Source organism: Coregonus lavaretus (assembly GCF_964263955.1).
Source record: "Coregonus lavaretus genome assembly, chromosome: 9".
Classification (NCBI taxonomy): Eukaryota; Metazoa; Chordata; class Actinopteri; order Salmoniformes; family Salmonidae; genus Coregonus; species Coregonus lavaretus.
Genome location: NC_139996.1, coordinates 33,524,643 through 33,536,364, shown reverse-complemented (window position 1 = coordinate 33,536,364; position 11,722 = coordinate 33,524,643). Strand labels below are relative to the sequence as shown.

The following is an 11,722-nucleotide window of genomic DNA, read 5'->3' as shown; positions in this document are numbered from 1 at the left end:
TCAGTCAGGAGGTTAAAGCTTGGCCGCAAATGGGTCTTCCAAATGGACAATGACCCCAAGCATACTTCCAAAGTTGTGGCAAAATGGCTTAAGGACAACAAAGTCAAGGTATTGGAGTGGCCATCACAAAGCCCTGACCTCAATCCTATAGAAGATTTGTGGGCAGAACTGAAAAGGCGTGTGCAAGCAAGGAGGCCTACAAACCTGACTCAGTTACACCAGCTCTGTCCGGAGGAATGGGCCAAAATTAAACAATTTAAAGGCAATGCTACCAAATACTATTTGAGTGTATGTAAACTTCTGACCCACTGGGAATGTGATGAAAGAAATAAAAGCTGAAATAAATCTTTCTCTCTACTATTATTCTGACATTTCACATTCTTAAAATAAAGTGGTGATCCTAACTGACCTAAAACAGGGCATTCTTACTAGGATTAAATGTCAGGAATTGTGAAAAACTGAGTTTAAATGTATTTGGCTAAGGTGTATGTAAATCTCCGACTTCAACTGTAACTCTATGGCAGCACCCAAGGGGCTTGAATTTTCGAGCTCTACCCTTAGACTTGGCGGTGACGTTGTGTCCCCATGAGTGACACCTATGCTCTGTATTTTCCACTGGCTGCCCCACCACCACAGAAAGCACTGAGCTAGGCTGAAACACCTGCATTTGGAGCTGCCTTACTCAAGAAAGCAAAGAAGGCACTTCATTAACTCAATAACTTTTTTTTTACATTGTTTGCTAACTTATGTGTGACACGTATTAATGGCAAAATAACATGCAAAACAGGCAAGCCAAATAAATATATATATATATATTTTTAATTTTTTAGCTAAAGATGTGTGCTCAAAACAGGTGACCAGCCCTGAATGACGGGTCTCCACTGTCAAGGATGATCAATGGAAACAGGATGCACCTGAGCTCAATTTCGAGTCTCATAACAAAGGGTCTGAATACTTACGTAAATAATGTATTTCTGTTTTTTTAATTTTATATATTTGCTAAAATTTCTAAAAACCTGTTTTCGCTTTGTCATTATGGGTTATTGTGTGTAGATTGATGAGGAAAAACATTTTTAAAATCAATTTTAGAATAAGGCTGTAACGTAACAAAATGTGGAAAAGGTCAAGGGGTCTGAATTTTTAACAGCGAAATGGGCTACTTCTATGTGAAATAATGAGGAGGCAGACAACACATCAATTCAAACTGTTGTTAGAACATAAAACATGTTAGAAAATAATTTGAAATTAAGTCTTGGTTTGAGGGCAGCGCGGTTTAACTGTCCTGTTGTGTAACAATCACATTTTGGAACAGTGAGTGCAGACTGACATTTTTAAAAGTCACGCTGGGGCGACCGTTAGAGATATTTGGAACTCACATGTGAAAAGGTTAAACAGAAGCAAATGGGACAAAATGGGGATAAACATATCTGAATTTATCCAATAGAAACTCTTGTTTGCACCCTAGATAGGCTAAATGAAGGCAAGAGTGTGCAAGGCGGTATTGAATTCGTCACTGTCTCTCACCTTGATTACTCAAAATGTTCTCTAGACCTGTGCACCTACATTGCAAACTTTCATTCATAGGCTAGGTTGTAGCAACCTCATGATGTGTATAGGGAAAATTTGAGTATCATGTAGTAGCCTAAACCTATCAAAGTTACTGTACATTGAGTTGGGTGAATGGAATATGAATGACAGTCATCCAGTATGCGGTAATAGAAATAAGGCCATGCTCATTAAAAATAAGATCCTCCTCTCTCATCTTAAATGGCACCGACCTCCACTGGGCTACAATCCATAAGAATCCCTGCCCAGTTGAATACTTTGACTACTTTTAAATGGCGGAAGCATGGTGGAAGCCCTCAATGGCGCTGACCATGCTAAAACTGCGTTTTGGGCACTATAGAGGCCTCTATCATTCTCTATTTTTATACCTCAATTGTCCGGAAAGTGACTGTTGTCTTTAAAACAGCAGGGCTACGTTCAGGATGCACGAAATATAGCCAACGTTTAATTGAATGGAAATTGTTTCAAACAAGTTGCTCAGACGCAATTGGGTATAATGTTACTACTAACATGTACTGCTACACAGCTTCAGGTCACACCAGAATCAGTGGTCGCACACCGCAACACCTACCAAACGGAAAAAAGCATACCTAGAAGATTAAGAAGAGTTTGTGGAAGTGTGTCATTTGGTATGTACCGTTGCAAAATGCAGCACAATGTTAAACCAACTGAACGCATCCCGGCAGCCGTAGCTCATCATATATGTCGTAATTATTTGAGGCGGCCGGAAATAGTTTATGTTTTGAAGGAAAGAGGAGTGTTCCGAATCTTTGGTTCAGTTATCTAATGTTCTTTCTTCATTCTATGCACTGTTAGCTTTCGTATTTTTACAGAGTTGTACCCTGCTAATTTAGTGGAACGATGTCGGTTGGACCTCCCAACCGATCTTCTACCGGTTGGCCACGCCGTGGACTCAACCAGATCGAAATGAGCCCGCTGTCCAAACCTCTCACGCTGGAGAGAACCATCAATTTGTACGTGGCTAGCTATAGCTATGAAGTGCAATTGTACCTGTTATTTAACAGGCTAACAAACTAGTTACATTTAATTGTAAGTGTTGGGTTTCTAGTTAGTGTTTCTGAATGTGATGCAGTAACGTTAAAAAACAGGGCAACTACCACACACACACAGTACTCTTGCATGTTGCACACAAACATTTCCCATTTGTGGAGTAAAGCCTAATACGGAACCCAAAATTACGTAGCTAGCTGCATAAACTCTTATCAATGTGTTGACAAATTTAGCTGTTTTAATGTTATGGTGATTGCCCCTCACAGATATCCCCTTACAAATTACACGTTTGGTACAAAGGAACCTCTTTACGAGAAGGACAGCTCTGTGGGGGCTCGATTTGAGCGGATGCGCGAGGAGTTCGAAAAGATAGGCATAAGGAGGGCAGTGGAGGGGGTTCTGATCGTGCACGAGCACAGGCTACCACACGTTCTACTACTGCAGTTGGGGACAACCTTCTTCAAACTGTGAGTTGGTTTCTCATCCTACCTCTGCAGAATTAATGTTGCTTTACATTTTAGTCATTTAGCAGACGCTCTTATCCAGAGCGACATACAGTTAGTGAGTGCATACATTTTCATGCATGGTACCAGTTGCTGTTCTGCTGGCAAACCACTGACTTAGGCCTAATGTGTAAGCATTTTACAATGAAAATGTTGACACTTCTAACTGACAGGAGCATAGATTAAAATGTCAATAAAAAGTGATCAAGCTGTGTTTCTGAAACTGAATTGTCTTGTGTGTGTGCGCAGTCCTGGTGGAGAGTTGAATGCAGGTGAGGATGAAGTGGAAGGACTGAAGCGATTGATGACAGAGGTAGGCTACATGGTCTTTGTTCAGCTTGATTGTATCATGGAATTAGCACAGTCCAGTAAGGACAAAACCAAAAAGTTTTGAAACATGACCTGATCACCTGGAACAGTTGGCTAATTGACATCAAAACCATTCCATTTACTTTGGTGGAAAACTGGGAGTGGCATAGAGGTTGGAAACAATTTGTCAGCTCTGACAGGATGAACTGGGCTTATCACTAACCACGTTTCCATCCAACCATTTCATGCGGATGAATTACCTGACGCATTTAAAAAATCACGACTGTGCTGATGGAAACATTAAATGCCGGTACAATTGTATAAATGCTGACAATTTGTTCGTTCGACATGGTGGGATCTTTTTGTGTCTGTATAATTAAATATGCAAGAAATGGCGGTGGAAACACCTTAATGCGCAAATATTGATATACACTGAACAAATATATAAACGCAATATGTAACGTGTTGGTCCCATGTTTCATAAGCTGAAATAAAAGATTCCATCCACACAAAAAGCTTATTTCTCTAAAATGTTGTGCACAAATTAGTTTACATCCCTTTTAGTGAGCATTTCTCATTTGCCAAGATAATCCATCCACCTGACAGGTGTGGCATATCAAGAAGCTGATTAAACGGCATAATCATTACAGAGGTGCACCTTGTGCTGGGGACAATAAAAGGCCACTCTAAAATGTGCAGTTTTGTCACACAACACAATGCCACAGATGTTTCAAGTTTTGAGGGAGCATGCAATTGGCATGCTGACTGCAGGAATGTCCACCAGAGCTGTTGCCAGAGAGTTTAACGTTAGTTTCTCTACCATAACCCGCTTTCGACGTCTTAGAGAATTTGGCAGTACGTCCAACCGGCCTCACAACCGCAGACCACGTGTAATCATGCCAGCCCAGGACCTCCACATCCGGCTTCTTCACCTTTGGGATCGTCTGAGACCAGCCACCTGGACAGCTGATGAAACTGTGGGTTTGCACAACTGAAGGATTTCTGCACAAACTGTCAGAAACCGTCTCAGGGAAGCTCGTCTGTGCTTTTTGTCCTCACCTGGGTTTTGACCTGACTGCAATTCAGCGTCGTAGCCAACTTCAGTGGGCAAATGCTCACCTTCGATGGCCACTGGGACGCTGGAGAAGTGTGTTCTTCACGGATTCATCCTGGTTTCAACTGTGCTGGGCAGATGGCAGACAAGTGTGTAAGGCGTCGTGTGGGCGAGCGGTTTGCTGATGTCAATGTTGTGAACAGAGTGCCCCATGGTGACGGTGGGGTTATGGTATGGGCAGGCATAAGCTACGAGCAACGAACACAATTGCATTTTATCAATGGCAATTTGAATGTACAGATATACTGTGACGAGATCCTGAGGCCCATTGTCGTGCCATTCATCCGCTGCCATCACCTAATATTTCAGCATGATAATGCAAGGCCCCAAGGATGTCGCAAGGATCTGTACACAATTCCTGGAAGCTGAAAATTTCCCAGATTTTCCATGGCCTGCATACTCAACAGACATGTCACCCATTGAGCATGTTTGGGATGCTCTGAATTGACGTGTACTACACCGTGTTCCAGTTCCCGCCTATACACAGCAACTTCGCACAGCTATTGAAGATGAGTGGGACAACATTCCTAAGGCCACAAACAACAGCCTGATCAACTCTATGCGAAGGAGATGTCGTGCTGCATTAGGCAAATAATGGTCACACCAGATAGACTTTTTTTAAATCCACGCCCCTGCTTTTTGTTTTTACGGTACCTGTGACGAAGAGATGCATATCTGTATTCCCAGTCATGTGAAATCCATAGATTAGGGCCTAATGAATTTATTTCAAATGAATGATTTCCTTATGAATTGTAACTCAGTAAAATTTTTGAAATTGTTGTGTTTATATATACATATATATATCGAAGTAAACTTGGAGTCAAGCGATGATATGTTGTGAGGTCCTTCCACCACGACTCAGGAAAGCATGCGGTTTATTAGGCTACAGATGAAATAAGTTATGAACTTCACAGGGTGGTGAATATGCAAGGTGATGAGCTTGATGCTTCTTTCCAATAAATATCGAGGGTCTTATTCTGGTGACATGATGATCGATGCTTGGCTACCGTTTGACAAATACAAACAATATCGCACTTATCCATAATAATCTCATAATGTAGGTAATGTAAATGTAGGTAGCCTACCGGCACTGTAACAGCGAGCTGTTGGATATAGCGCATGTGGCAAGACCAGAGTGGGCACATCTGCTATATAACGCAACAGTTTTTGTGACAAAACCATCAGTAGAGTTGAAAATGCGATGGAAACCCATTTAACTTGTATTTTTCATTCAGCACGTGATTTTAACGGTAAAGGTAATTTTTATGTGAACTACATCATTACGCACAGGCTTTTATCCACAAAAAGTCAGTTTGATGGAAACACACACTGGTGGGGGAAAATGCGCATAATGTTTTATTCACATTTTAGAATATTCGCATGACAATCTGTTGCAAATTGGAAGGAAACTTAGCTATTGGCCACAGTGGACAATAAAACCACTTTGCCTTCACATTCTAGGTAAAAGGGTTGAACTTAGCCCTTCTGAATGGTAACACATTAACAAGAAATTGCAGAGTAAAACCACGAGTGATGGAGAAGCTGATTATTTCAGTTTCATTTTAGCTGGTTAACCATATGACTAGCCAGACTGCCTGTCTTCTGGAGAATTCTGTGGTGGCAAACACTCATGTATAGTCATAGAGACCGATACTTGATATTACGCCTCAATCACACCGACAGCGTCATTGCATTTTGGTACACCAGAAGTATACTGAACAAAAATATAAACGCAACATGTAAAGTGTTGGTCTCTTGTTTCATGAGCTGAAATAAAAGATCACAGAAATTGTCCATATGCACAAAAAGCTTATTTCTCTCATTTTGTGCACAAATTTGTTTACATCCCTGTTCGTGAGCATTTCTCTTTTGCCAAGGTGTGCCATATCAAGAAGTTGATTAAACAGCATGATCATTACACAGGTGCAACTTGTGCTGGGGACAATCTAAAATGTGCAGTTCTGTTACACAACACAATACCACAGATGTCTCAAGTTTTGAGGGAGCGTGCAGTTGGCATGCTGACTGCAGGAATGTCCACCAGAGCTGTTGCCAGATAATTGAATGTTAATTTCTCTACCATAAGCCGCCTCCAACGCCATTTAATTGAATTTGGCAGTACGTCCAACCAGCCTCACAGCCGCAGACCATGTGTAACCACACCAGCCCAGGACCTCCACATCCGGCTTATTCACCTGCGGGATCATCTGAGACTAGCCACCCGGACAGCTGATGAAACTGAGGAGTATTTCTGTCTGTAATAAAGCCCTTTTGTGGGGAAAAACTCATCCTGATTGGCTGGGCCTGGTTCGGCAGTGGGTGCAGCCATGGGTGGGCCTGGGAGGGCATAGGCCCACCCACTTGGGAGCCAGGCCCTCCCATGGCTGCACCCCTGCCCAGTCATGTGATATCCATAGATTAGGGCCTAATGAATTTATTTAAATTGACTGATTTCCTTATATGAACTGTAACTCAGTAAAATCGGTGCATGTTGCATTTATATTTTTGTTCAGTATACATTCATTTCCAATGGAACGCTGCGTTTGCCTTGCAGAATTGCGTTGCAGAGGCAGTTGCAGTGCGTTCTGTGTGGTGCATATGTTGGATTTATCGAACGTATTCATCAAATTGTTTGTGTAGACGGCTTGCCAGAAATGGTAGCAGAAGGTGAAGGTTGAACTTTTGTTGCACACATGTCCAGATGATGCTGCGTACCATTTTGCGCAATGACGCTGTTGGTGTGATCGAGTGGTTAGTTTTAACATGTTTGTGTTCTTCTCATGTCCGTTACCAGATCCTGGGTCATCAGGATGGGGTGAAGCAGGACTGGGAGATTGATGACTCTATTGGAAACTGGTGGAGACCCAACTTTGAGCCCCCACAGGTGGGTGTGCTGTCCTTCCTGTCCTCTTACTCTAATGGTGACTCAGAGGAGTCACCTGACCTGTCCCAGGTCTCTTGGTTTCCATAGCCGTTCACACTTATGCTGGCCTTTTGAATTTGAATGTATCGATGTCATGAGAATCCATTAAGTTGTATGTGTTTTTCTGTTTTATCTACAGTACCCCTACATCCCAGCACACATTACCAAACCCAAGGAGCACAAGAAGCTGTTCCTTGTTCAGTTGCAGGAAAAAGGTAAGTTGATCAGCCTGTAATGTTTGACTGTGACATAGTTCATATCGATTGATTGATGTTGATGGCTGTGGTTATAACCTGTATGTAACAGTTAAGCAGATGATCTCATGTTGGTGTGTAGTTATTATGTTTATATACTCTGCAGTGTGTCTGTGAGTGGGTGTGGATATTGACCTGTTGTCTGTCTCCCAGCACTGTTTGCAGTGCCCAAGAACTATAAGCTGGTGGCTGCCCCTCTGTTTGAGCTGTATGACAATGCGCCAGGCTACGGGCCAATCATATCCAGTCTCCCACAGCTTCTGAGCAGGTAAGGTACTCCTGTATATTCACCATAATATGAAATACTGTACTTCATAAGACAAAATTCAATTCAGTAAACTTGAAGATGGACAGACATGTGCATTGTTTATAGATTATTTGGTATATTCACAATACAAACTTTATTTTTCTTGCAGGTTCAACTTAATTTACAATTAAGTCCCTACAACCTGAGTGTGGTGAGCAGGGACTGTCTCTGTGAGTTCAGTCTGGGCAGAGGAAAAGGGGCAAGCTGGATTTCACTACACCTACCTTTAAACAGAGTACACAGTAGTACTACACATTTGAATATTGATCTGTATAGAAAATAAGATGATGTTATTAATCTTTTTCTGTCAACTTTTTTATTCTTACAGAACTATAACTTTGTGACATGAAACATTTTTGTATTCACACAAAAGTTGAATTTGTATGTTTGTGTAGATGTGTTAAGAAAATAAAACCGTGTGTTTTTAGTCGTTGTAACATACTTTCTTGTCATTGTCTTTCTTTACTTTTTAATGAATTACCAAGGAGTTCTTTTATTTTCAATTAAAGATGGCTTTAAAACATGAAACTAAGAAACATTTTTCTTTAATATACTGATCAGATTGTCATATTGCTGTTTCAATACCAGTGATAGCGTAGCTATTACACCAGTCTAAACAAATTACAGAAGTTTGTCTATTCCAAATTATCACCATATGGCTATTCAATAGTGATGTATAGAATGTTAATTTGTCAATTAAGCATATTGTTCATATGGCAACTTTCATCTTAGTGGCCATAAATGACTGCATGTCTAGACTTATATTGAATGCAAGACTTGTACTGCCAGTGCATCATTTGTGCCAACAACTTACACAACAGTTGTGGTCATTGGTTTTAACATCTCCAATGAGTAGTCAAAACCTTAATTCATGATGCTGGTAATGGGTCATATGCTGAGAAAGAATGGTAGAAGTAAAAATAAAATGAATGGTGCCAAGGTTTTGAATTTGGTCATATTGATGGTGGCCAGAGAGTTAGGTGGGCATGGATATATATACAGTATCTCATATGTCTCAGGTGCTGGCCCTACAAGATAGCATTGTAAAAATTGAATAGCCTACACACTGCTCAAGACAAGGTTAAAACAGAACTAGCTATAACTGTCCAGTATATTCAGAGCATTGGGAATGGAGTAGAGCAGAGCTTCTAACCTCCAGGATCACAGTTTTGTCAGGCAACTACTGACCATAATATCAATAAGCAAGCAAAATGGATAGACAATGTCCACAGATTGTTTATTTTCTACAAAACATTTTTAGTATGAGGACAGTTTCCTTCCCTGTAATCTATCTACCACTGTTGCCCTCAAATATGCATCTTCTTTACAAATGCTAAATTATATAAAATGCTTCAGGTGATACACAATGTATAGAATATTTTTTGAAAAGGTGCCAAGTAGGCTAACATTTGGTTGGTGAACCAAGTGCGTGTGGGGGGAGGAGTAGATGTCGTCATACTCATTCAAAACATGAACCAAATTATTTTCCTGAGCTACTACTTCTGTTTCTTTTCACTCTGCTGTGGAGTACTAACACAAAGCCATTTCACCATGCAGCCGACCAACTTTTCTTCCTCCTCCACCTTTGATGGGAACCTTACTTCCAACTGTACCACCATCTTGGACTGCAACCTCACCTCCAGCCATACCTCCAGGGACTATAATGTTCTAGCCCCTTGCTTGATTCTGGGGCTGTGCTACCTAGTGGGACTGCCTTGCAATATAGCAGTGATCATCACCATTGCTAAAAAAATAAAGCACGGGAAGCTGAAGGAGAACGAGAGCTTCTCTCTGAAGTTGATCCTGAGCCTAGCTGTCTCAGACATTTTGTCCCTCAGCACCATCCCTCTGGTCATCTATGTACTGACCTATGAATGGACCCTTGGTCCTTGGATGTGTGGCCTCTCCACCTATGGCCTGTACTGCTGTTTGTATGGCAGTGCTCTGAATGTCACCTTGATAGGTGTGCACCGGCACTGCATTGTGAAGGATAAGACTAGAAACACAGTGAGCAATACTTCCAAGGAGCTACACCTCAAGAAGCGACATAATAAGATGCTGGTGGGCCTCTGGGTACTGGTGTGTGTCCTCGCCTTCCCCATCATCTTCACTCGAGGGGTTGAGCTCAAGAGGGGACGGCTGAGGTGCCAAAGGAGTACAAGGTCGAATTGGGAGAAAGTGTCAGTTCTTCTGATGGAGACTATTTTTGGGTTTGTCATCCCTTTCTCCATCCTGGCCACATGTTACTTTTGTTTCCAGAAGAGGTTTGAAGTGAATAAGACCAAGCCAGTGGGCACAGAAGAGGAATGCTCAATACATCAAAAGGCTGTCTCAAGGCATCGGACAATGACAAATCTAGTGACCAGCATTTTAGTGACCTTCTTTATATTCTGGATGCCTGTAAATATCATCAATGTGGTAGATATTGCAACTACTTTAGTCAGAACGTCTCATCCGGGGGACTACGACAACATTAAATCCTTTAGGTGGATGGTTGGGGATATTGCCAAGGCTCTGGTCTTAATCAACAGCTGTTTGAACCCCTTCTTGTATGCCTTTGTGTATGAAAGGCAAAACAGAATTAAGCCACAGAATCAGAATCAAACCAACCCCATGAATGCAACTTCGCGTCTGGGTTCCAATACAACTTGTCAGATTAGTGTGAGCACTGCAGTATCTTTGTGTGGGGCCAACACAGTGGTGTAGTGCAATCAGGCAGGTGATAAAACAAGTTCTTTGGCAGAATACTTGTTTGCATTTTGGTTGTAACATTGACATTACTTTGAACTTTCAGTGGACACACCCATGAGTGTCTTTCAGAACCCCTCCTAAAACCCCACCTGTTTAGTTTATGTTGTTTTCAGTGACTCTTTGTTACTTCTCCTTTCTGTTTGAGCGACAATTTTTGGTTTTCTTGCTGGGGAACGTAACATATGTTATAAATGAATGTTTTTATTACTAACCAATAATTATCTTATGATTAGAAGAATGTAAGGATACATTTTGTGGTTTCTTTTAAAATACTTAGCTACATCATTGTGTTTTACACAAGCCACAGACGCGTACAAAGCTCTCCCTCGCCCTCCATTTGGCAAATCTGACCATAACTCTATCCACCTGATTCCTGCTTATAAGCAAAAACTAAAGCAGGAAGCACCAGTGACTCGGTTAATAAGGAAGAGGTAAGATGACGCAGATGCTAAGCTCCAGGACTGTTTTGCTAGCACAGACTGGAATATGTTCAGGGATTCTTCCGATAGCATTGAGGAGTTTACCACATCAGTCACTGGCTTCATCAATAAGTGCATCGATGACGTCGTCCCCACAGTGACCGTACATACCCCAACCAGAAGCCATGGATTACAGGCAACATCCGCACTGAGCTACAGGGTACAGCTGCCGCTTTCAAGGAGCGGGACTCTAACCCGGACGCTTATAAGAAATCCCGCTATGCCCTCCGAAGATCCATCAAACAGGCAAAGAGTCAATACAGGACTAAGATTGAATCGTACTACACCGGCTCTGACGCTCGTCGGATGTGGCAGGGCTTGAAAATTATTACAGACTACAAAGGGAAGCACAGCGGCGAGCTGCCCAGTGACACAAGCCTACCAGACGAGCTAAATCACTTCTATGCTCGCTTCGAGGCAAGCAACACTGAAGCATGCATGAGATAATCAGCTGTTCCGGATGACTATGTGATCACGCTCTCGATGTGAGTAAGACTTTTAAGCA

At 41.8% G+C, this 11,722-nt stretch overlaps 1 protein-coding gene across 1 annotated transcript; it reads left to right on the top strand.

Annotated features, from left to right (window-relative positions):
• The first annotated feature begins 2,264 nt into the window (after window positions 1–2,264).
• On the top strand, window positions 2,265–8,428 carry LOC311134917 (cleavage and polyadenylation specificity factor subunit 5-like). Its single transcript, XM_084168683.1, has 7 exons — window positions 2,265–2,540; window positions 2,844–3,044; window positions 3,330–3,393; window positions 7,298–7,387; window positions 7,566–7,641; window positions 7,834–7,948; window positions 8,097–8,428. The coding sequence occupies exons 1-7, from the start codon at window positions 2,428–2,430 to the stop codon at window positions 8,116–8,118; spliced, it is 681 nt and encodes a 226-aa protein (XP_084024809.1). The 5' UTR covers window positions 2,265–2,427; the 3' UTR covers window positions 8,119–8,428.
• The last annotated feature ends 3,294 nt before the right edge of the window (window positions 8,429–11,722 follow it).